The sequence below is a fragment of the Hemitrygon akajei genome, chromosome 3, assembly GCF_048418815.1.
Source record: "Hemitrygon akajei chromosome 3, sHemAka1.3, whole genome shotgun sequence".
Lineage (NCBI taxonomy): Eukaryota > Metazoa > Chordata > Chondrichthyes > Myliobatiformes > Dasyatidae > Hemitrygon > Hemitrygon akajei.
The window spans coordinates 196,094,277-196,121,766 of NC_133126.1; the positions used below are offsets into that span (position 1 = coordinate 196,094,277).

General features: G+C 42.0%; 1 protein-coding gene across 1 annotated transcript; it reads left to right on the top strand.

The window, feature by feature from the left end:
* Positions 1–359: 359 nt before the first annotated feature.
* On the top strand, positions 360–27,490 carry LOC140724645 (extracellular calcium-sensing receptor-like). Its single transcript, XM_073039070.1, has 5 exons — positions 360–421; positions 10,449–10,740; positions 11,735–12,565; positions 13,470–13,680; positions 26,583–27,490. Exons 1-5 carry the CDS (start codon positions 360–362, stop codon positions 27,488–27,490), a joined length of 2,304 nt encoding a protein of 767 aa, XP_072895171.1.

Sequence of the window (27,490 nt, forward strand, 5' to 3'; positions counted from 1 at the left end):
AGTTCTAAAAAAGTTTGTGTCTTCGTTCTTATCGCTGAGACAGGAACAGGTGGAGTAGTAACTAACCTGTACAGATGGTGGTAAATAAATGAATATTTGCGTTCGACTTTTGACTATAAGTGATACACGGCTAGAGTTTCTTTGTGAATCTACTTTTGATTCTACATAACTGTTATTAAATATGCAACATGAAGAAAAAACATAATATCAATGGCATACAACGCATTACAACGTAACATTACAACATAATATCAATGGCATTACAACGTTGCATAAACAACCCATTTATTGATCATGTATCAACATATTGGTTAGCTACATGGGACTTCAGGTTGAGGTAGCTCAATTATATGAGCGATATGGATACTTTGGATGCCGGCGAGGTTTACCAGGATGGTATCTTCCTTCGAAGACATAAACTGTAAGAAGAATTTGGAAACACTTGTGTTGTTTTCTCTGGGGCAAAAGTAGATGAGGGGAGAGTTGATATAAGCAAATTGCAGATAGAGTAGATTGTCCCTGTTTTGTTCCGTTCTCAAGATGCTTATTTCTCATACCATTGTGAAGACATAAGGCGAGGGATGGGAAAGATAAAACGAGATGTGCCGGGCACATTTTCCGCATAGTGTCCAGTACCTGGAAAGCATTTCCTGGGGTTGTGAATGAGGTAAATACGACATAATTTTTTTAAAGGCTCTTGGGTGGCTGCATGAATGTGCACAAGAAGGAGTGACATGGACATGCTTTTTTTAGACAATAGTGAACAATTATTTGGTCATTTAAATAATAGTTCAATCATGTCGGCACCGCTCACGGTCTGCAGAGAATGTTCCTGGGCTGTACCTTTCCATGCAGTGTTCAATGATATATCATAGAAAAATAAATAGAAGAAAAATTAAAGTTCTTGCAGGTAATTATTGTAACTGCTGCATATCGACTTTTTGGTTTATTTAATCGACTGCAATATCACAAAAAGTACTTTCATTGTTATTGTGTACGTGCTAATTAAGAAATGTACCGCCATAATTGAAATGAGGTCAAAACTTTAACACATTACCATTGGGATCCCAAAGGATTGATAATGGGATTCCAGACCGAAACATTCACTCATTATTCCCCACCATAGAGACTGTTTCCGCCATTGAGTTCCACCAACGCATTGTATGCGTTTTTCAAGATTTCCAGCAACGTTAGGATCTGTTATTTCCTTATAACGAGTATGGACTGTGCTCACCTGATGGTATGTTATATGGTCGCCCTATAAGATTCCATCCATTGATAGAATGACCAGAATCCTCTTTGAGCAGTGTTACATTCCAGTACCGTTAACGAGAGAGTTTATGGAAACATCACATTACAATTATGTAATTTAAGCTGCTGGTGGGTAGAACCATAGAACCATAGAACATTACAACACAGAAGCTGGTCTTCTGGCACTTCTTGGCTGTGTCGGAACATTTTTCTGCCTAATTCCACTGAACTTCACCTAGACCATATCCCTCCATACCTCTCTCATCAATTTACTTGCCCATTTTTTCTTGAAAGTTGAAAGTGAGCCTACATTCACCACATCAATTGGCATCTCATTCCACACTCCCACTGCTCTCTTTGTAAGAAGCTCCCTCTAATGTTTTCTTTAAACTTTTCCCTTTTCATCCTTAATCCATGTCCTCTGTTTTTCCTTCTCCTCTAGCCTTAGTGGAAAAAATGCCTGCTTGTATTCACTCTATCTACTCATCATAATTTTATGCACCTCTGTCAAATCTCTCCTCATTCTTCTCTGCTCCAGGGAATAAAGTCCTAATCTATTCAACGATTCTCTGTAACTCAGTTTCTCAAGTCCCGACAACATCCTTGTAAACAGGATAGGCAGAAAATAAATCAGTATAGAAACACACAAAAAAGTCTACAATGTTGAAAACCCAGAGGAACACACACACACAAATGCTGTAAAAGAAGTTTTCTGCAGGGAAACAGCCATCGTCAGAGCTTGAGAACGAGAGGACTCGTGAACTTTTTCAGTGTTTTTTTGAAATGGCGAACCAATTGAGAGCGGAGGAGATGAAGACAGCCGGTCAGCTAGCGCACTATAAAAGAAGCGACCATCGTCGGAGTGGACTGAGTCATAGTGGGACGGCTTTGGCTCAACAAGTTCCGGTAAGTTGTTGTTGTTGTTATTTTTCTCTCTCTCTCTCATTGGATTTCTTTTTAATTAGTAAGTTTAAAGAGAATGCCAGGCAGTATGTCGGAATGTTCCTCTTGCAGGGTGTGGGAAGTCAGGGAGACCTCCCGTGTCCCTGACAACGACAACTGCAAGAAGTGCATACAGCTGCAGCTCCTCACAAACCGCCTTAGCGAACTGGAGCAGGAGCTGGATGACCTCCGGATCATTCGGGGAAATGAGGAGTGTATAAGTAGTTTCTGGGAGGTAACTGCGCCAAAGAAACAGGGCACAGTAATTGTGTTACCATCAGGCGAGGGAAGAGGAAAGTACAGGCTGTGGCCATTCCACTCAACCACATGTATACCGACTTGGATACTGTTGGGGGGTGGGGTTGACTTACCTGGGTGGCACTGCGGTAGCCGTATCTAAGGCACTGTTTGGATCGGCAGTGCAGAAAGGATGGTGTACGAAGACAGCGGTAGTGATTGGGAACTCGATAGTTAGAGGTTTGAACAGGAGGTTCTGTGGTCATGACAGAGACTCGCGAATGGTTTGTTGCCTCCCGGGTGCCAGGGTCAGGGATGACACTGATCCCTGCACAGCATTCCGAAGTGGGAGGGTGAGCAGCCAGATATCATGGTACATATCGGTACCAATGACGTAGGAAGAAAGAGTGAGCAGGTCCTGAAAAAAGTGTATAGAGAGCTTGGTAGGAAGTTTAAAACGAGAACGTCGAGGGTAGAACCTTATGATTGCTACCTGTGCCACGTGCCAGTGAAAGTAAGTATATGATGCTCTGGAGGATGAAACTGTGATGTGGAGCTGGTGGATGGGGATGGGTCTCAGATTTCAGGATCACTGGGACCTCTTCTGGGGCAGGTGGGACCTGTACAAGAGAGACAGGTTACACCTGAACTACAGGGGGAACAATATACTTGCAGGGAAGCTAGCTAGTACTATTGGGTAGGGTTTAAACTAGATTTGCAGGGGGATGGAACCAGAGAGCCACAGTAGTTAGTGGAGCGGGAGTGAAAATCAATTATGTTATCAGTTCATGCAACGTCAGAAAGATAAGAGTTGTGTGTAGTGGTAATAATCTTCTGAGGTGTGTCTTTCAATGCGAGGAGTATTTTGGCGAAGGCCGACGAGCTGACGGTGTGGATTGACACATGGAATTAAGGCATTTAGTCATTAGTGAAACGAGGTTACAGGAGGAGCAGGAGTAGTAGCTTCATGTTCCAGGCTTCTGATGTTTCAGACGTGATAGAGGCAGAGGGATGAAGTGTTGGGTGGTGCGTGTGGCATTGTTAGTCAGGAAAAATGCTACAGCAGTTCTCAGGCAGGACCGACTAGAGGGCTTGTCTACCGAGGCCTCATGGGTGAAGCTGAGAAACAAGAAAGGTATGACCACATTAATGTGGTTGGTTTATAAACCACCAAATAGTCAGTAAGAATTAGAGGAGCACATCTGCAAAGATTTGGCAGACAACTGCAGGAAACATAAAGTTGTGATAGTAGGGGATTTTAATTTTCGACATTTTGATTTGTAAACACATACTGTTAAATGTCTAGACGCGTTACAGTTTGTAAAATGTGTTCAGGAAAATTTTCTAAATCAATATATGGAGGTACCAACTAGAGAGGATGCAATATTAAATCTCCTATTAGGAAACGAGTTCGGGCAAATGACAGAAGTGTGTGTAGGAGAATTCTTTGCGTTTAATGATCATAACGCCATTAGTTTCAACTTGGTCATGGATAAAGATAGATCTGGTCCTCGGGTGGAGTTATCAAACTGGAACATCAGAATGTATCGGAAAATATCTAAAAAGCGTGGATTCGGACAGGTTGTTCTCTGGCAAGGATGTGATTGGTAAGTGGGAGGCCCTCAAAGAAGACATTTTGAGAGTGCAGAGTTTGTAAGTTCCTGTCAGGGTTGAAGGCAAAGTGTAGAAGAATAAGGAACCTTGGTTTTTCAGGGATATTGGAAATCTGATAAAGAAGAAGAGAGATATGTGTCAGGTATAGGCAACAAGGAGCCAATTAGGTGCTTGACGAGCATAAAAGGTGGAAGGAAATACTTAAGAAAAAATCAGGAGGGCTAAAAGAAGACATGAGGTCGATTTGGGAGTCAAGGTGAAGGATAGTCCTGAGAGCTTCAACAGGTATATTAAGAGCAAAAGGATAGTGAGGGATAAAATTGGTCCCCTCGAAGATCAGAGTGGTCGGTTATTTATGGAGCCGAAATAAATGGGGAGATCTTCAATGAGATTTTGGATCTGTATTTACTAAGGAAACTGGTAAGGAATCTATGGAGATGAGGCAAACAAGTAGTCATGAAACCTATACAGATTAAAGAGGAGGAGTTACTTGCTGCCTTCAGGAAAATCAGAGCTGATAAATCCCAAGGGCCTGACAGAGTATACCCCTGGACCGTGAAGGACTCTAGTCTTGAAATTGCAGGGTCCTTGTCAGATGTATTTAAAATGTCGGTATCCACGTGTGAGGTGCCAGAGGATTGGAGAATAGCTCAGTAGCTATTGTTCCATTTTTTAATAAAGGCTCCAAAATTAATCCGGGAAATTATAGGCTTGAAGCCTTGACGTCGCTGGTAAGTAAATTATTAGAAGGAGTGCAAAGTATTAGGATCTACAAGTATTTGAATTGGCAGGGCTTATTTGCGGAGAATCAAAATGGCTTTGTGCGTGGTGGGTCATGTTTGAACAATCTTTTAGAGTTTTTCGTGGAGGTTATTAGGAAAGTGTATGAAGGGAAGGCAGGAGATGTTGCCTACACGGACGTCAGTAAGGCCTTTGACAAGGTCCCGCATGGGAGGATGGTTAGGAAGATTCAGTCGCTTGCTCTACATGGTGAGGTAGTAAAATGGATTAGACACTAGAAGCCAAAGAGCGGTAGTGGAGGATTGCTTCTCCGCGTGGAGGCCTTTGACTAGTGGTGTGCCACAGGGAGCTGTGCTGCGTCCATTGTTATTTGTCATTTATATCAATGATCTAGATGATAATGTTGTAAATTGGATCAGCGTATTTGCTGATGATACAAATATTGGAGGTGTAGTGGACTCTGAGGAACGTTTTCAAAGCTTGCAGAGGGATTGTGACCAGCTGGAAAAATGGGCTGGCAAATTGCAAATGGAGTTTAATGCAGACAACTGTGAGGTATTGCGCTTTGGAAGGGCAAACCAAGTTAGAACATACAGGGTAAATGGTAGGACACCGAGGAGTGCCGTAGAACCGAGGGATCTGGAAATACAGATACATAATTCCCTTAACGTAGCGTCACAGGTAGATAGGGTCTTAAAAAGAGCTTTTGGCACATTGGCCTTTATAAAACAAAGCACTGAGTAAAAGTGTTGGAATGTTATGATGAGGTTGTTTAAGACATTGCTGAGGCCGAGTATGCAGTATTCTGTGCAGTTACGGTCACCTAATTACAAGAAGGATATTAACAAAGTTGAAATAGTACAGAGAATGTTTTCAAGGATGTTGCCGGGACGTAAGAAACTGAGTTACGGAGAAAGGTTGAATAGTTTAGGACTTTATTCCCAGGAGCGTAGAAGAATAAGGGGTGATTTGAAAGAAGTGTATAAAATTATGATGGGTGTAGGTAGAGTGAATGCAAGCAGGCTTTCTCCACTGAGGCTAGAAGAGGAAAATCAGAGGACATTGGTAAAGGATGCTAACGGAAAAGTTTAAAGGGAACATTAGGGGGACCTTCTTCACACAGAGAGTAGTGGGAGAGTGGAATGAGCTGCCATTTGAAGTGGTAAATGCAGGCTCACTTTTAACATTTAAGAAAAACAGGTACATTAATGAAAGGTGTATGGAGGGATGTGGTCTAGGTGCAGGTCAGTTTGACAAGGCAGAAAAATGTTCCAGCACAGCCAAGAAAGGCCAAAAGGCTCTTTTGCACCCCGCTGCTCTAAATGTCTCCCCTATTAGCTGATCCTTGATTAGTCAGAATAAATGAAAAAAGTACCTACTGACTTTACCTTTTTTACCTCAGCAAGCACGTACTCAGGCTCACTGATATCCTCTCACCGAAGTCCCCTTGCGCCGAAGCCCGCTGAGCCAAAGCCCAGCCCTCTGCTCCCACGCACTCCGCTGTCCGCACCGACACTGCCCGATCCTAAAAGTGGGCCTCTTTTTAAACCCCGCGCTCGTCGCTGACGTCAACTGCGCCTGCGCAGTTTTACCCTCCTCCTCAGGTACTCAAAAGGTAGGTCCAACTGTCGCGGCCTACCTACAATCGCTGATCCTCCGATCCTCCGATCTCCAGTCGTCTGTCGACCTCGAGCACTCCTTGGTCCTTGTTCTTGATTTGACATGGCCGGTAAATGAGATTCAGGAGAAGATGGAAAAAAAGAATAGCATGATTAAACGGTGCAACAGACTCGATGGGCCAATTCTGCTCCAATGACTTATGTCCCATGTATTATAAATGCAGTAGAGTTTTGAAGATCTCTGATGCTGAGCGCGATCGTAGCAGTGACACTGCTACCTCTCATAAAGCATTCGTGCACATTATCAGCCTTCCGCTTTTGTTCCTTACCATGTTTCATTGTCTGGAGTTTACTGTTCTTCCAAAATGCGTGCCTTGTGTGGTTTCAGGATATCTGGATTCTGTTGGTGATGTAAGGGAGTGCAGATGTTGGAATACGGATTGTGTGTTCCCTGGATTCTGGGGGTCAGAGACAGAATATAACAAACAGATTTTAAGCTCAACTCTCGTCTGTCATTGATGATATCCGTATCATTGTTCCTTTTAAATGCAGGACATAGAACATGGAAATTAGAAATTTGATGCACATTGCAGGCTGTTCGGTCCACAAAACTGCTTAGAATTTCCCTAGCGTACAGTCGTCTTTTTGTTTCGAACACCATGTCCCTATTTAAGAGGCTCTGAAAATAAGCTATTATATCTGTTTCCACCACAGACGACTTCTGCGAAATCCACGCACACATCACTCTCTGTGAGAAAAGAAACTTACCTCTGAGCTATAGTTTTTTTAAATTATTTCTATTTTTCTGTAGTTATTATTTCACTTAGTATTTATTTCAATTATTCTGAATGGATTCTGTAACTAATGAAGGAATTACAAATGATTTACCAATTATTTACCGTAAGAAATCTTCATACGCTCGTGGTTCCTTCTTAATTATTGCGATGCGTCTACTCTCTGCTGGGATTATAGATGTACCTGCTATTATTAGAGAGATATATATATATATATATTATTCTCTGTGAAATTCCGCAGCTGTTACCCCGACGTACCAGCATCAATAAATGATCCCTCGAGTGCCATGTCATCATCGGAGATGTAACACATTAGGATAGTTGTAGCTGTTGTAAACCGCTGTGGGATGTCTTCAGATCTTCATTGAGACAATATAAATCCACGTTTTTCCGATAATCATTACAGGTCCCTCCAACTGAGCAATGTATCTGTTTCTGCTTTTACTGTTGCTCGCGTCTTCGCCACAAACACATGGAATCGTTTGCAAACGTCGATCAAAAGCCATTTTGCCCAATTTATTCAAGGATGGGGATATCATTCTAGGCGGAATATTCACCATGCATTTAGATGTAATTCATGACTTCTACTCTTTTAATTTTTCGCCGAAAAGCTCTATGTGCAAAAGGTGAGTTTACTGCATCCGGTAGAAATTGTTCTTAGCCATTCATTTGAACTTTTATTTCAATATCGTATTATCATTTGAAAATGTTACATATTTTTATCGTTGACTTTTAGTCCTTCTGATACAGCATGGTAGGACAGTATTTTTAACTTTGTCTATCAAAGTGAAATAGTCGAGCGTTTCGTACGATCCACATCCTACATAGACAAAGAGTTATGAACAGCTGATATTCATATTTACTTAATTACCACGTTAGTCATCGTGCAAAAATGGAGTGATTTTAATAGTTTGGGGGGAATCTGAATTGACCTCTGTTCGGTATTTAAAAAAACACAAGCAACATCTATATAGGGGCCTAGACCCTTAAGCCAGACAGAAAAGGGAGAGGCGATGCCAGACTATGGGGCTGGCAGTGTGGGGTAGAGTAGGCGAAGGAACACAACAAAATAGACGATAGATAAGAAAAGTTGAAAAGAAATATGGGCGCATGGGACGAGGAGCTAAAGCAAGAAGGCGGAAAATATTCCAAGATGGTTAAGGTCTTTCATAATATCGAGTCATTTATCAAGCAGTAAAAAGTGTAAAACGCCGGGGATTGTAGTTTACATGGTATATTGAGATGTTTCGACAACCCAATTCATTTTCTGCAATAATTGCAGTTTTCTCAATAGCGCACTGTCATTCCTAGGCATGATGCACCTGGATAGGATTATTTTAATCATCCACTAGTACAGTTTTGAATATCAAGTGGACTTTCCAGGTTATGCATTTCTCAACGGAAACTACATTAGTGTTATGCCAAACCTTTCTAAATTCCCCGTGTATTTATAGTTAATTGATATCGCACATTCCAATGCAGTTCAAAAATAATGATGAACATCACTTGAAGATACCAATTACATTAACCCTATCGTGAATCTTGATGAAAGGTCTCAGCCTGAAACGTCGCCACTGTATTCCTTCTGATACAAGTTGTTCGACCAGTTGAGATCCCTTAGAATTTACATAGAACCAGAGAACATTACAGAACCGAAAAGAGCCTTTTGGCCTTTCTTGGCTGTGCTGGAACATTTTTCTGCCTTGTCAAACTGACCTGCACCTAGACCATATCCCTCCATACACCTTTCATTAATGTACCTGTTTTTCTTAAATGTTAAAAGTGAGCCTGCATTTACCACTTCAAATAGCAACTCATTCCACTCTCCCACTACTCTCTGTGTGAAGAAGGTCCCCCTAATGTTCCCTTTAAACTTTTCCGTTAGCATCCTTAACCAATGCCCTCTGTTTTTTTCCTCTTCTAGCCTCAGTGGAGAAAGCATGCTTGCATTCACTCTACCTACACCCATCATAATTTTATACACTGCTAACAAATAACCCCTTATTCCTCTACGCTCCAGGAAATAAAGTCCTAAACTATTCAACCTTTCTCCGTAACTCAGTTTCTTACGTCCTGGCAACATCCTTGAAAACATTCTCTGTACTATTTCAACTTTGTTAATATCCTTCTTGTAATTAGGTGACCGTAACTGCACACAATACTGCATACTCGGCCTCAGCAATGTCTTAAACAACCTCATCATAACATTCCAACACTTTTACTCAGTGCTTTGTTTTATAAAGGCCAATGCGCCAAAAGCTCTTTTTAAGACCCTATCTACCTGTGACGCTACGTTAAGGGAATTATGTATCTGTATTTCCAGATCCATCGGTTCTACGGCACTCCTCGGTGTCCTACCATTTACCCTGTATGTTCTAACTTGGTTTGCCCTTCCAAAGCGCAATACATCACACTTGTCTGCATTTTTGTCTGCAAAAATGTTCCGACACAGCCAAAAAGTGCCAGAAGACCAGCTTCTGTGTTGTAATGTTCTATGGTTCTATGCTTCTACCCAACAGCAGCTTAAATTACATAATTGTAATGTGATGTTTCCATTAACTCTCTCGTTAACGGTACTTGAATGTAACACTGCTCAAAGAGGATTCTGAACATTCTGTCAATGGATGGAATCTTATAGGGCGACCATATAACATACCATCAGGTGAGCACACTGCATACTCGTTATAAGGACATAACAGATCCTAACGTTGCTGGAAATCTTGAAGAACGCATACAATGCGTTGGTGGAACTCAATGGCGGAAACAGTCTCTATGGTGGGGAATAATGAGTGAATGTTTCGGACTGGAATCCCATTATCAGAACTGGAAATGCGACTACTGTCTGGTTCTGCGCACTTCTGCTCCAGTTCCGATGAAGGGCCTCCGTCCAAAGTTGCTCATTTCCCAATGGAGAATAAACTGGTATGTAGGTGAGCTCAGCATTGAGGATCTATTGTCTTTGCCTTGTGTTCCATGTATTTGTGAAGTGGATCGCGTACTACTAGGTATATGTTTGCTTTTCAGCCCTCTTGTATGGTGTCCTCTTTGAGCGAATTTGGTATTTTGAGCTGGTGAAATTGGCAACAATGAATATACGTCCGGAGCCAGGATCAGTGCTGTGAATATCTTTTAACGACAAGAAAATTGTTCCATTTGAAGCCTTTAACGATTCAAGATTGTTTAATATCACATCCTGATTGAATTAAGAATATGCGGTCTTTTATGAACTTATCTTATGTTTATTCCTCAGTTTTGGGTTTGCAGGTTTCCGACTGGCTCAGACGATGATCTTTACCATTGAAGAAATAAACCAGAATGAGAATCTACTCCCGGGAATCACACTCGGATATCAGATTCACGATGACTGCTGGTCCTCCACGATCGCCTCAAAAGCAGCACTCGCTTTGATCAACGGAGCTGAAGAATTAATTGAATACCCTGAATGTGCAGTTTCCTCCAATGTCGTTGCCATTATTGGCTGCGGTCCATCTGCGAATTCCATTGCAACTGCAAGAACAATTCAATCCTTTGGGATCCCAATGGTAATGTGTTAAAGTTTTGACCTCATTTCAATTATGGCGGTACATTTCTTAATTAGCTCGTACACAATAACAATAAAAGTGCTTTTTGTGATATTGCAGTCGATGAAATAAACCAAAAAGACGATATGCAGCAGTTACAATAATTACCTGTAAGAACTTTAATTTTTCTTCTATTTATTTTTCTATGATATAACATTGAACACTGCATGGAAAGGTACAGCCCAGGAACATTCTCTGCAGACCGTGTGCGGTGCCAACATGATAGAACTATAATTTAAATGACCAAATAATTGTTCACTATTGTCTAAAAAAAGCATGTCCATGTCACTCCTTCTTGTGCACATGCATGCGGCCACCCAAGAGCCTTTAAAAAAAATTCTGTCGTATTTACCGTATTCACAACCCCAGGAAATGCTTTCCAGGTATTGGACACTATGCGGTAAATGTGCCCGGCACATCTCGTTTTAGCTTTCCTATCCCTCGCCTTATATGTCTTCACAATGGTATGAGAAATAAGCATCTTGAGAAAGGAACAAAACAGGGACAATCTACTCTATCTGCAATTTGTTTATATCAACTCTCCACTCATCTACTTTTGCCCCAGAGAAAACAACACAAGTGTTTCCAAATTCTTCTTACAGTTTATGCCTTCGAAGAAAGATACCATCCTGGTAAACCTCGCCGGCATCCAAAGTATCCATATCGCTCATATAATTAAGCTACCTCAACCTGAAGTCCCATGTAGCGAACCAATATTTTGATACATGATCAATAAATGGGTTGTTTATGCAACGTTGTAATGTCATTGATATTATGTTGTAATGTTACGTTGTAATGCGTTGTATGCCATTGATATTATGTTTATTCTTCATGTTGCATATTTAATAACAGTTATGCAGAATCAAAAGTAGATTCATAAAGAAACTCTAGCCGTGTATCACTTATAGTCAAAAATCGAACGCAAATATTCATTTATTTACCTCCATCTGTACAGGTTAGTTACTACTCCACCTGTTCCTGTCTCAGCGATAAAAACGAATACCCAAACTTTTTTAGAACTATTCCCAGTGACCAATACCAGTCAAAAATTCTCGCTGAACTGGTGAAATCTTTTGGCTGGACTTGGATTGGAACAATTAGAAGTAACACTGATTACGGTAATTTCGGAATGCAAGGATTTGTGGAACATGTGGAGAAGTTTGGGATCTGCATTGCCTACTCTGAGTCATTTCACAAGACCGACCCGGCAGAGAAAATCAGTAAAGTTGTCCAGGTGATTAAACAGGCGTCTACTAAAGTGGTCGTAGCCTTTGCTGACGATGGTAACATGAGAATTTTATTGAAAGAAATAAGGCGTCAAAATGTAACAGGTATACAATGGATTGGAAGTGAAGCGTGGGAGACAGGAAATGTTCTCTCCCCTGAAGATAAAGCAATTTATCTAACCGGGACAATTGGCCCGGCCACCCGAAGAATAGAGATAGATGATCTCAGAGATTATCTTCTGAATATCCATCCTTCCAACTTTCCTGGCAATATTGTAACGGAGTTTTGGGAAACTCTATTCAACTGCTCTTCCACCACAGACAACGGGACAAGCCCAGAATATTTTCGAAGTCAATTTCGGCAATGCACAGGAAAGGAACAGATGGAATGGATAGAAAATGACTACATTCCGGCGATAATGGACGGGAGTTCATACCACGTGTATACAGCTGTCTACTCTATCGCTCACGCACTACACAATTTGTTAAGCTGTGTAGAAGGCAACGGACCCTTTATGAATAACACATGTGCGCATCTTGCAAATTTCGAGTCTTGGCAGGTAGGCATGTAATTGATTTGTTAAGTCAAGTATGTCATTACGAATGGAATCAGGTATGCGTTCACTGTGAGCATATAATTTGTTCCATTTTTATTAGCATGTATTCCACCAAGACTACTGTATTTTAGAAATGAATTTTCCCTGTGGTAGTTAAATATATATTCACAGAAAGTGTTTTCCAATGTTTAGCGCATCAGTTTGTGAATAATAGCGGAATGGATCCAAAGATGTGAACTCTCCCAATAACGGTGTTGTTCAATCTTTGCCCGTTTGTATAGGGTATAGTTTGAAGAATGAATGTTACACAAGTCAGTACTTGAACTCGCCCACATTACAGCAGCTCCCAGTAGATTTTATTACTCTTTGTTAGGTGGTAGTGAGGGGGTGGACTCGAAAATACAATAACATCGAACAGACTGCTCTTCTATGGTTTTCCGGTTGTGCTCACGCCTTGAGGAGGGATGTGGGTCTCTACGTTATATCGACAAATCACAGCTTCTTTTTCAGTCGTCATACCTGGAGATTTACGTCAAATATATTTTTCTTAAACACCCTCACAAGAATTATGTAGGTTATGTTTCTGACCCGCTTCCAATATCAATGGAGAAAAAACAGCTTTCTGGAGGAACACACCGTGTCACGTAAATGGCAGTCGATCGAATTCTAGTCACAAATTAGGGCGGCCTGTTGAATTCGAAGAACATTATTGTGATTTTTGACATTAGTTGTTTTAGTCTGGTCTGGATTGTTGGCAATTTTAGATTCCACCTCCTATTTATATGGTACATATACAGCTCATTTCAATCATTTATTGTACAATAACGTTGAAAGTCTACTTACTTCGCTGCTGAAGAATAGACTCTATTGTTTCCTCCACCCACCTCCCCCCCCCCCCCCCCCAAAGTTGATGCACTATCTGCGTACCGTGAATTTCACAGCGAAGAAGGGCGAAAACATGTATTTTGATAAAAATGGAGACCCGGTTCCAAGATACGAATTGGTGAACTTACGAGCGAATTTCCAGGGGAGCCTTGACATTATAAGCGTCGGATATTACGATGGATCGGCTCCGGCAGGGCGCGAACTAATGATAAATGTCGGAGATATCTTGTGGAGTACGACCGGGAATACGGTATGGTCTCTCTCTTATTATCTATTTCCGTTGCCGAAATGCAAAACATTTTCATACCCTGGATATGGCTGATTTTGCTCTGAATGCACTCGCTTAATGTGATGTTAAGTCAGTCTCCACCGTATGGTGTATTTTCTTAAGTGTTTTAGTTAACGAGGCATGAACTTATTCCAACTTATAGGTATTAACGATAGAAGGTGAGATCGGATGTCCAGCTGGAGAGTATCAAAGAAGGAAAAAGTTCACGATTAAGACGCTTATCCTTTCAAACAGAGCTCCGCAGGCTTTTTATTACTGAGATTTGCTTGAATCTCTGCGATCCTCTAGCCCCAAGGGTGGTGAAGGCAAAATTATTAATTGTGTTTAAAATGGAGTCAGATAGATAAAACGTGAAGGAACTGGCACAAAAAGTAAATTGAGGCTGTCGTAATTCGATAATGAACAGTCTGAATGGTGGGACAAAATCGAAGTACCGATCAGTCTACCTTGCTACCGCTTTGTTCTCGAGTAAACTATACCTTCTATCGTTCTGTGACACTATAACATTTACTAACCTTGCATACAGTGTGGATGAACCCCATTTTGGATTTGCTGAGACATAGACTAATAGATTTATGTACATATGGGTATATGTACAAAATAAAGGGAGGGAAATTTTGGGGAGACATCAGGGGTAAGTTTTTCACACAGAGTGTTGTGAGTGCCTGGAATAATTTGCCATGGATGGTAGTGGATGCTAAAACATTAGGGGTATTTAAGAGCCTCTTGGACAGGCACATGGATAAAAGAAAGATGGAGGGTTATGGGGTAGTGTGGGTTCAGTACTTTTTTTTGGGATTATATGGGTCCGCACAACATGGAAGGCGAAAGGGCCTGTACTGTGCTGTAGTGTTCTATGGTTCTATGGTTCCATTTACGGAACATTACAGCACAGAAGGAGGCACTTCTAACCATCTCGTCCAAGACCAAGTTCTACTTTGTGACTCCCATAAACCTGAACTCCGACCACAACCCTCCATGCCTTTCCTATCCATGTACTTATCCAAACATCTCTTAAATTATATAAAAAAATTCAATTTTGCATCCACCACGTCAGCTGGCATATTGTTCCACAATGGCACGACCCTCACAATGAAGAAGCTTGCTCCTAAAGTTCTCCTTAAACTTTTCACTTTCGTTATTTAATCCAAAACCAAAAGTTCTAGTCCCACCCCCCCCCTGAATAGCGAAAAAGAATACACTCATGTATTGATCCTAACTGTACACCCCGCAGTTTACTACACCTTCGTCCAAACTACCGTTAGTTTTTGAAGTTGTAGGAAATTAAGTACTAACCAGTACAAAGCTTCCCTATAATTCAGGGCCTGAAGTCCAAACAAAATCCATCTCTCTTTCCTCTACACACTTTCAATCTTATTGAAATCCTTCCAGCAGGTAGGTAACATGACTGCACACAATACTCAAAATTAGAACTCACAAACGTTATATACATCTTCAATATAAATCCCTACTCCAGTACTCGATACATTGGTTTATGAAGGCCAATATGCAAAAAAAAATTGTGAAGCTCTCCATTTGTACCGCTAATTGTCAGAACTTTTCAAGAACGTTTCCTTAAAAAGTATGTAGAAGTCCCAGTGAGAGAATGTAAGATACCTAATCATTGTCAGGGAACGAGGCAGGAAAGATGAAAGAAATACATGTTGGGGAACATTTAACGTCTAGTGATCACAATGACGTTGCTTTCAAAAGAGATATGCGAGAAGATAATCTGGACAGCAGGGTGAGATTCTAAGTTGGAGAAACGCCACCTTTGATGGTGTGAGGAAGGATTTCACACCCGTGTATTGGGACAGATTGCTTTCTAGTAAAGTTGTACTTTGCAAATTCGAAACTTTCCAAAGTGAAACTTTCACAGTACAATATTTGTGTAAGCATATCCAAATAAAATGTAAAGAAAGCGCATATAATGAACCCTATTCTTTAAACAATATTGAATCACTGTTTACGCAGAAAGGGAAGGGAGATGCATAGCAGGCATGTGCAGGTAGGAACAGATTCGACGCTTATGGCGTAAAAGAACTATAAGATAGCAATTAATAAAGAAATCAGGAAGGCTGAAAGAAGGCATGAGGTTGTCCAGCAGACAGGTGCACACGAATCCTAACGGAACCTATTGATATGTTAAGAGCAAAATGAAGGCGTGGAACAAACTATGTCATCTGAGAGATCCGCATGGTAATCGATGCGTAGAACCAAGAACGATAGACGAGATATTAAATGCTTTTCTTTGTATCTGTATTTACTCAGGCGTCGGGCACAGATTCTATAGATGTGGTGCAACGCGGCATCAGCTTCATGGACCCTTTGTAGATTACAGGGGAGGAGCTGTTTAATTTGGCAAATTAATTTTTTGGATACGACCACAGCGCCTGACAATGTGTTTCTTCGGATCCTGTGGAGGCAAGTGTGACAATGGCTGGGGCCCAAGTAAAGATATTTAAGTTATCCTTCGCAACTAGTGAGGTACCAGAGGATTGGAGGATCGCAAATGTTGGTCCACTGCTTCAACAATGTTCATCAATAAAACTAGGAATTCATCGTCTCGTAGCCTGACATCAGTTGTGGGAAAATTATTGGAATGTATGCTGAGTGACAGGATATATGAAAATTTGGATAGATATAGACTGCCGAAAGATAGTCAGGTAAGGCTTTGTGCGTGATAGGTCGTGTATAACCATTCTCATGGAGTTTATCAAGGAAGTTGCCATGAACATCCATGAAGGCATTACAATGGATGTTAATTGCATGGATGTAGCAAGGCATTTAACATGGATCTGCACTGGAGGTTGGTCAATATGAACCATTCGTTAAGAATTCAAGATAAGGTAATACATTTGATTAGGCATTAGCTTGGAGAGAGAAACCACAGACAGCGAATAGACGGTTGCTTCCGTGCCTGGAGTGTCCACTGGAGTGCCACAGGGTCTGCGATTGGTTGTCTACATCTACAATCTGGATGATTACCTGATTAACTGGATGAGCTACTTTCCGAATGCCACCAACCTCTGAGAAGTCTTGGAGAGCAAGGAGAACTATCATGACCTCCAGTGGGATTTGGATCACAAGAAATAAAAGGGATGGGAATGGCTGGAGATAAAGCAGATAAGTGCGGGGTGCTAGACTTCGATCGGACCAACTAGGGTAGGTCTTACACAGTGGAAGTTACAATAATGGCATTTGGGAATACAGTTTTTGGAATTCACTGAAAGTGGTGTCACAGTTGAATAGAGTTCCAAAGAAAGCTTTCGGCACATTGACCTTCACAATTCACGTTACTGGGCACAGGAAATGGGTTGTTAAGTTGAAGATGTATCAGATAATATTGATCTCTAATTTGGAGAAGTATGTCCAGTTTTGACTCCTATCGTGAAGAAAGATGGAAATAAGGTTGAGAGAGTATAGAGAAGTTTTCAAAGGATGTTGTAGCTACACCTAATTGAAAAAGTAAGATTGAATGGGTTAGGTCTTTATTCAGTGAAATATAGAAGATTGAGATGAGATTTTATGGAGTTATACAGAATACGAGGGGTCTTGATAGGGTATTTTCAAGTAGGTATTTACTTTCAACAGAGATTGGGTGGGACAATAAATAGAGGTCATGTGTTAATGGTGAAAGGTGAAAAGTTTAAGGGCAACACCATGAGAAACGTATCCATGCAGATGATCGTCAGAGATTGCAATGGGCAGCCAGCGAAGTGGTGCAAGCCAGCTAGATTTTCATGTTTAGGAGAAGATTCGATAGTTACATCTGCAGTAGATGTATAGGGAGCAATGGATCGGGCGCCTGTCGATGCCTGAAGGCTATGTCTCTGTAACTTAATACAGTTTTACCTCACATGTACTTGCTGTATAGGTTTTCCGAATAAATGCAGATGGAAGAAATTCATTTAAGATGTCCTTAAATTGAGCTGGTGCCGAAAGTGCGGGAGACAGAGTGGGACGGCTTTGGCTCAACGGGGCTTCGGCGAAAACGTGTCGAGGCTGGGGAGGTTACTTGTTTGGAATAAAAACGGGACGTGTGTCTGTGAGGTAGATGTTCTCTGCAGGTTGTCAGATGTGGCATGTCCGGTAAGACTCCGAAACTCCCGGAAGGTCTCATCTGCTCCAGGTGCCTCGATCTACAGCCCTTTAGGGACCGAGATAGGGAACTGGTCAGAGAAAGTGAAGAGCTGGTGGAGAAGAGCTAGCGACAAGTAGTCACATCGGAGCCTCGGAGGCAGATAAGCGCATAACAGTCAAGAGAGGGAGCCAGTTAGTAAAAGGTACCCCTGGGCCTCTTCCCCCTAAATATAACTAATCTTGTTTGAGTAATGTTGTGGGGGGCAGTGCTTACTTAGTAAATGCAACAGTGGCCAAGCCTCTGACACAATCTCTCGATCTGTAGCTCATAAGGGTAAGGAAAGAAAGAAAGCAGTAGTACCAGGCGCAATATAGTTATGGAGTCAAACAGCGGATTCTGTGGACACAGTAAAGAAACACAGGTTGTAGTTTGCCTCCAGGATGGTTCTGATCGCATCCACGATATCCTGAAGTGGGAAGAAGAACAACCAGAGGTCGTAGTACATACTGGTGACAACTACATAGGTAGGAAAAGGGTGGAGATCCTGAAACCAGACTACAGGGAGTGAGGAGGGAAATTGGGAAACAGGGCCTCAAATGATGCAATTTCGGTATTACTGCTTGTGGCACGCGACGTTGAGTACAGGAATAGAGTTAGGTGGTGGGATAAATGCGTGGCTAATGGATCGCAGCAGGGGGGAGAAATTCCGATTTCTGTATCATTGGGAATTCTGTTGCTGGTGGGGTGACCTATAGAAAAAGGATTGTTTGCTCTTGAATCCAAGGAGGACCTAAATCCTGGCTGTGATCCGAGACAATGTTTAAACTAGAATTGCTGGGGTTGGGAAGCGAAATGAATAGAAGGAAGAAGGGGCGGTTGAGTCACAAATAGCGAAGGCTTGGAGACAGTGCGAGAGGGATGATAGGCTGGTGATAGAGAAGAGATTCGTTCTGTTCGATGGTTTGAGATGCGCCTATTTTAATGCAGGAAGCTTCATAAACAACGGGGATGACCTTCGAGTGTGGATCAATACTTGGGCTTATGATGTTGTGGCCTTTACAGAGACGGATTCTCAGGGGCAGAAATAGTTACTCAGAGTGCCATGCTTTAACTCTTTCAGAAAGGATAGGGATGGAGGCAAAAGAGGTGCGGGCGCGGAACTGCTGATCAGCGATAACGACATGGCTGCAAAAAGGGAGGGTATTTTGGAGGGAATGTCTACTGAGTCTCTGTGGGTGGAAGGTAGAAAGAGGAAGATGCTAATTACTCTACTAGCTGTTTATTTTAAAGGCCAGTTAATGGAAAGAGGGACATCGAGGTGCAGAAAGGGAAAGGTATAATGTTAACTGTGTTGTTGTGGTGGGATATTTTAACCAACGAAATATTGAGCGCATGTACCTAGAGCAAGGATGGGTTGGAGTTTGTTAGGTGTGTTCAAGAAGGTTACCTGACACATTATGTAGATACGGCTACAAAAAGAGAGGCTGTACATGATCTCGCATTAGGAAATGAACTTGGTCAGATGTCAGATCTCGCAGTGGGAGAACATTCTGGAGATAGAAATCGCAATTTTATCTCCTTTACCTTAGCATTAGAGATGAACATACAAGTTAGAAAACTGTTTAGTTGGAATAAGGGGAAGCGTGAAGCTCACAAGCAGGAAATTGGAAGCAGAATTAGGTAAAAGATTTTGTCCGGGAAATATACGGCAGAAGTGCGGCAAACGTTCAGGGAATATTTGCGTGCTGTGCTGCATAGGTACGTTCCAAAGAAACAGGGAAAGAATGATACGGCAGAGGAAACGTGGTGAAAAAAAACTCTTTGAAAATCTAGTCCAGAAGGAAAGAAAGGCATACGAAAGTTTCAAATAACTGGACGATCTAGAAGATTATAAGGCTTGGAGGAAGTAGCTCAAAATTGAAATTAGGAGAGCCAGAAGGGGCCATGGACAGGCCTTAGAGAGAAGGATTAACCAAAACCCCAAAGCATGCTATATATAACCATATAACGATTACAGTACGGAAACTGGCCAATTCGGCCCTTCTAGTCCGTGCCGAACGTTTACTCTCACCTAATCCCACCTGCCTGCACTCAGCCCATAACCCTCTATTCCTTTCCTGCCCATATATCTATCCAATTTTTATTTTAATGACAAAATCGAACTGCTTCTACCATTTCCACTGGAAGCTCGTTCCACACAGCTACCACGCTCTGATTAAAGAAGTTCCCCCTCGTGTTACCCCTAAACTTTTCCCTCTTAACTCTCAACTCATGTCCTCGTGTTTGAATCTCCCCTACTCTCAATTGAAAAAAGTTTATCCACATCAACTCTATCTATCTCCCTCATAATTTAAAATTCATCTATCAAGTCCACACTCAACTTTCCATGCTCCGAAGAATAAAGACCTAAATTGTTCACCCTTTCTCTGTAATTTAGGTGCTGAAACCGAGGTAAACATTCTAGTATATCTCATCTGTATTCCCTCTACTTTGTTGACATCTTTCCTATAATTCGGGAACCGGAACTGTACACAATACTCCAAATTTGGTCTCACCAATGCCTTGTAATTATTTGCAAGGTGAGCGGACTGGAGTCCGTGCTAGGAAAAAAGCAAGCCCCAGCCGGGATGCTCTCCCGTACATTGTGCTCTGCAATGGACATTAAATTGGACTATATCTGTGCAAGGAAATTCTCGGCGGGAGGACAGAAACGATCGGAATCCCGGACGCCACCATTCAGCTCTTTACTTATGTAACAGATTTTCCCCCAAGCCATCGGACTACCAACCTACTGCCCTCTGCTGTGCCTATCGTCTTGTTTAATATTTATTGTAATGCCTGCACTGTTCTGTGTACTTTATGCAGTCCTGGATAGGTCTGTAGTCTAGTGTAGTTTTTGTGTTGGTTTACGAAGTTTAGTGTAATTTTTTATTGTTCATGTAGCACCATGGTCCTGAACAATGTTGTCTCGTTTTTACTGTGTACTGTCCCAGCAGTTATGGTCGAAATGACAATAAAAAGAGACTTGACATAACTTGATAAATATGTGAAGGGCCAGAGAATAAGACAGGAGAGAATAGGACCAATCAAGTGTGACAGTGGAAAAACTGGAAATGCAAACGGAGGAGAGAGCAGAGTTACTTAATGAATATTTTGCTTCAGTATTCACTGCGGAAAAGGAACTTGGCGATTATAAGGATGACTTACAGGGGACTGAAAATCTTGAGCATAGAGACATTAAGAAAGAGGATGTGTTGGATCTTCTAGAAAGCATCAAGTTGGATCTGTCTCCGGGATCGGACAAGATGTACCCCAGCCTGCTGTAGGAGGCGATTGAAGAGGTTGCAGAGCATCTGGTAATGATCTTTGCATCATGCGTGGGGACAGGAGAGGTTGCGCATGATTGGAGGTCTGCAGATTTTACTCCCTTATTCAAGAAAATGTGTCGAGATACCCCAGGAATTTATAGACTAGAGAGTCATACGTCAGTGGTTGGTAAGTTGATGGAGAAGATCCTGAGAATAAGAAATTATGAATATTTCGAGAGGCATAATATGATTAGGAATTGTCGGCATGGTCTTGTCAAAGGCATGTATTACGAGCCGGACAGAATTTTTTGCGGATATGACTACATATATTGATGTAGTCTATACGGATTTTAGCAAAGCTTTTGATAAGGTACGCCATGCTGGGCCTTTTGCAAATATAAAGATGCAGATATCCAAGGGGACATTGTTTTGTGATTTCAGAATTGGCTTTTGAAAAGTGGTTATCGATGGGTCAGATTCTACATGGAGTTCGTTGACCAGTGATGGGCCTTACGGACCTGTTCTGGAACATCCACTCCTCGCGATTTTTATAAATAACCTCGATGAGAAAATGAAGGAAATGATTAGAAAAGTTGCTGATGGTACAAAGGTTGCGTATGTTGTGGATATGTGGAGGGCTGTAGGAGGTTACCGCGGGACATCGATATGATGCAAAAATTGGGCTGAAAAGTGTCAAAAAGTGTCCAAAGCAGATTACTGTGAGATAATTTACATTAGTGGGTCAAATATGATGGCAGAATACAGTATTAATGGCAAGACTCTATATAGTGCGGAGGATTAGAGACATCATTAGGTCCTAGTCTATAGGACACTAAAAGCTGCTGCGCAGGTTGGCTGTATGGTTAACAATGTTTACGGTGCATTCGCTTTCAATAACCGTGATATCGAGTTTAAGAGCATAGAGGTAATGCTATAGCTATATCAGAATCTTGTTAGCCCCACTTGTAGCACTGTGCTCACTTCTGATCACCTCAGTACAGGAAGGATGTAGAATCTATAGAAAAGTGCAAATGAGGTTTACAAGGATGTTGCCTGGATTGGGGAACATGCCTTATGATCATAGCTTAAGTGAACTTTGCCTTTTATCTTTGGAGCGACGGAGGATGTGAGGTGACCTGATAGAGGTGTATAAGATGATGAGAGGCATTGATCGTGTGGATAGTCATAGGCTATTTCCCAGGACTGAAATGGTTGACACAAGAGAACACAGGTTTATGGTGATGGGGAGTTGGTACAGAGGCGATGTCAGGGGTACGTTTTTTTACGCAGAGGGTGGTGAGTGCGTGGAATGGGATGCCGGCAACGGTGGCGGAGGAAGATACGATAGAGTCATTTAAGACACTTTTGGATAGATACATGGAGCTTCGAAAATTAGATTTCTATGGATAGTCCTAGAATTTCTAATGGAAGGACATGAGAGGTAACTTGATAGAGGTGTATCCGATTAATAGAGGCATTGAGCGTGTTTATAGTCAGAGACCTTTTTTTTCCCAGGGCTGAAATTGCTAAAACTAGAGTCACAGTTTTAAGGTGCTGGGAAGTAGGTACAGAGGATACGTCCGGGGTATGCATTTTTTTTTAATGGAGGGAGTGGTGAGTCCGTGGATGGGCGATGGTGGTGGAGCAGATACAATAGGGTCTTTAAAGAGATGCCTGAATAGTTTCAAGGAGCGTAAAAAAATAGAGGGCTGTTGGTAACTCTAGGTAATTTCTAAAGTATGTACATGTTCTCCACATCATTGCGGCCTGTACTGTGCCCTAGCTTTTCTTCAGTTCTATGTGTTTATGTGCTCTATTTTTTCAACTCCATGCGTACATTACCATTCTAATGGTTCACAGGACCAAATTTACCCATTGCTAACCTTTTGTTCTCAATATATCTCCAGAAGCCTTTAGGAATCTCCTTCAACCTTTCTGCTACTTCAATCTCATGGCTTTTTTTTTTAGCTAATCGTGATTTATTTTTTTCACTGTTTCCTTTCGTTTCTTATATGTTCGGTCAGTTACTTGTTTGTTCCGGCCATGCCTACTCCTTCTGTGTACAACCTTCTCTTTATAACCGGGCCTGAATATGCATGACCTAAACTCACTTGTTTTTCTTACAACATCTCTTACATCGAAGCGTAATTTAGACATGGGTCCACCGTGCTTAGCTATTGATTACAGACTTTTCATATAATCTTATCAACATTGATTCCTGCAACCATTCCGCTCTCTTCTGTGCTACGCACACAGAATGTGGGAGGAATTGAACTGTTCTATCAGCGCCTCTAGAAAAGAGTAAACAGTCGACGTTTCCAGCCGAGAACCTTCATCAGGACTGGAAAGAATGAGGAGAAGTAAATTAGTGTGTGGATGGAATACAATGATATAGGTGACTGATGAAACCGTGAGATCGAGAAGGAATTTCAGTTAGAAGCTGGGAAGTTAATTGATGAAAGAAAACGTGTCGTAGAAGGGGGGTATGATAGGAGAGTTTGCAGGATCATGGACGAAACGGAAGGATGATGACCACCAAGGGGGATGTAATTGACGATAGGATATAAGATGAGAGAGAACCTCGAGAAATCAGTGTTAATGCCGTCAGGTCGGATGCTGTTGATGGAATATGAGGCGTTTAATTCCAACCTGAATGTGGCCTCACAGCGATAGTAGAGCAGGCTATGAATTGATATTTATGAATGTCAGTGAGAAGATGAATCGAAATGGATGGCTACCGGTTGGTCCTGCTTATTTTCTCTGGCGGACGGAGGGCACGTACCCATGAAAGCGGTCTCCCAGTCTATGTCAGGTCTTACCGATGGGCAGAAGGCTATACCGGGAGCTCTAGATACTGTATGTTGCAATCATCACACCCCCCCCACCAACTAACCGTGATCAATGAACCACAGATAATCTGTATTCACTGACAGCTAACTTCTTTTTGTTTCAACTAAAAAGCTCGTGGGTTCACAAAGTATCTCCCTGTGTGCACCCAACTAGAATTCCCTGGTACACCATTTAGAGTCAAAGAAGAGGACATGTATTACCCACGAAAGTAGTCGACGTTCGTCAAAAATTCCTCGTGGTTCCGATCTCCATGTGTCCGTTTCGTGCTCCTTGACTGCGATAGTTAGTCAAGGAGATCACTCATTGGAGAGTGTTCTCCCCTATGTATTTGGAGCTCTTGAGTCCTCCTCATAAGTTGAACACGTCAATCTCCAAAACATTGAGTCAGGGTCACTAGTCTTAACTGGGTCAACTTCTTAATGGCCATTGCACAACGTCACAATTAAGATTGCTTGAAGCTACTGCCCACCCCAGCCTGACGTATTTATTCCTTCACACTGACCCGTCCAAACCAGTTCAATGAGGAAACACAGGCATTGTCTAACAACATTACAGATGGTTTCGTTGGTACGTCTGTCATTTCAGATAATAAGTAGCTACAACTGGGGAATTGTCTCAGATATATTGCTCGAAATTACATTATCCCAGAGTAAAGAATCAGTTCAGAGTCCACGCCCTGTACATAACAAATGACTACTTGCTTGAGAATGGTCTCAGGTTTAGAGGATCATTACCTAAAGGTTCCTGTGTTCTCCTTCAGTTGCTCAGGTTAGATTATGCAAGAGCAAAAATAAGTTCCGAGCACAGAAAATGGGGGGAAATAGTGGTTTGTATGTTTCCTCTGTCCGTCATTAGATTGTAGTTTCTTCTGGCCGACAAGTAGATTAGACGAGCAGGCAGAAATGTGTCACTGTACATGGAAGGACTGTTTTAGGTCCTGGATGATAATGAGGGATGAAATGTCTGGTGAGATGTAGCCCTTTCTGGGATTGCAAAGGTAGTATCAGGTGTAAGAGCTGTAGGAATAGAGGAAGTGACAAGGGGAATGCACATGGGTGACCCGTTCATGGTGAGGAAGGGAAATCCGTTTCACCTGCAACCTGCAAATTTATTTCTTCGTACTCTCTCCACAGCTGCTTACACTGTCATCTACAGTTTCATTCTCGGCCTGAGGAAGGATCTTGACTGTTCACTTCTTTTACATAAATACTGCTGGCCCTGCTGAATTTCTCCTGCATTATCTGTGTGATGCTTTAGAATTCCAGCGCTTGCAGTGTGTTGTGTGGTTGCCATACCCCCGACTCATCTGGCACCCTAGTTCAGATCTCAGTAAAGCTCTGGTCTAAAGAACCCCCAGTAGCGTTAGCAAACTTTCTCGCAAGGATATCAGATGCCACCAGTTCAGGTGCAAACTGACCCTTTTATGCAGGTCCCATATTCTGCAGACGAAGGCGAGGTGCTCTAAACAAAGGACGCCGCCCCTCCTGCACCATCTCCTTAGCCACGTGTTCAACGGAAATATTTTCCTGTTTCTCGCCTCACTAGTATATGCCTCACTTGCACGTGGCATTCCTGAGATCATAACCTAGAGGTCATGTCGTTAACTTAGCACTTAATTCCCTTAACTCCCTTTATGGATTTCGTCAACCTTCCTACCATAGCTTTGGTAATGACGTGGCACACGGCCTTTGGCTGCTCACTCTATCACTGAAGGGTATTGTGGACTCGTTCCGACATTTACGTGACTCCGGCACGTCGTATAAAACAAACCAGCCAGAGCTCTCGTTCTTGTCCACTGAACTTCCTGTAATATTCCCCAAAATAACGGATACCTTATCACTGTTTCACGGCTCTTTTACCAACCAACAGCTCTTTCACTGCTGCGCGAAAGAGCCAGATCCCTTTCCCCAAGCAAGCAGTTACCCAATTACGTGGATCCTGCACTTTGCATGTCAGTACTTAGCCGTAAATAGGTCTCCCGATTGATGCGGTGTCCAGGTGTAAACAGTTGCCAAGAATTGTAAAGTAGTTTACTGTGTCTGCATCGTCGCTATTACATTCTAGTTATTTCAGCTGTGACCATATACTGTTTTTTTTTCATTTCGGGGGAAGAACTCCTTCTTTCGAAATCCAGAATTCATCTTCTGCGCTACGACTGAAAACGCCAGTTTTCCGTGTTTGCCAATAAGCCATTTTAGCAACCATCGTCTGTGGCTTCGCATCCGTTCACATATACCATTGCTTAGGTTTAACTCATTTTAACGTTCGCAGAACGATTACTTTTATTTTACTTTAGAGAATTAATTTCAACAGTTTTTTAAACTGCGCTGTATATTATATGGGTGCACTCGAACATCAAATGGATAATGTGAGGATATTTTCTGTTGCTTCAGATCCCACGAGCAATTTGCTCAGAACCCTGTCTTCCTGGAAGAAGAAAGGTCAGCCGGAAAGGGCAGCCAATATGTTGCTTTGAATGTACAGAGTGTGCTGATGGTGCGATTAGCAATGTCACAGGTAAGTGTTGAGAAAAGTAGCATTGCCTCTCAAATCCTGCATTTAATGCTTACATTTGTTTTCATATAAGATGATTTTTTTTTTCAGATTCCACGGACTGCATCAAGTGTCCCTCGGACTACTGGTCTAATCAGGCAAAAACACAATGTGTTCTCAAGAAAGTTGAGTTCCTTTCCTTTCAAGAAGATCTGGGTTTAGTATTGGTGTTGCTTGCTCTAATAGGATTGGGTTTTACAGTGGGCATCGCTGTGATTTTCTACCGGTATCGCGAAACCCCAATGGTCAAAGCGAATAACTCCGAACTCAGTTTCCTGCTTCTCTTTGCCCTCCTGCTTTGCTTTATTGTTTCGCTCGCTTTCATTGGAGAACCGTCCCGCTGGTCTTGCATGTTGCGACGCACAGGTTTTGGTATTGTGTATGTTCTTTGCATTTCCTGCATCGTGGGCAAAACCATTCTTGTTGTGGTTGCCTTTAAGGCAACTGTTCCCAAAAGCAATGCGATGACCTGGTTCGGACCGGCGCAGCAACGTCTGGGTGTCTTCAGTCTTACTTTTTTGCAAGGGTTAGTGTGCGTTGTCTGGTTAAGCGTGTCACCTCCTTACCCACTTAAAAACATGAGTTATTACAGAGACATCATTATTCTGGAATGTAACGTGGGCTCATTGACCGCCTTTTACTTAGCGACGGCCTATATTGCTCTTTTGTCGATCGTGTGTTTAGTGCTTGCATTCCTTGCCCGGAATCTCCCGGACAATTTTAACGACGCCAAATATATCACCTTCAGCATGCTGATCTTTTGCGCTGTTTGGGTGACCTTTATCCCTGCTTATGTAAGCTCCCCAGGAAAGCACACCGTGGCTGTTGAAGTGTTCGCTATTTGGGCATCGAGCTTCGGCGTCCTTCTGTGCATTTTTGCACCAAAATGTTACATTATACTATTAAAACCGGAAATTAATACGAAGAAAAATATGATGGATAAAGGGATGACACTGTAA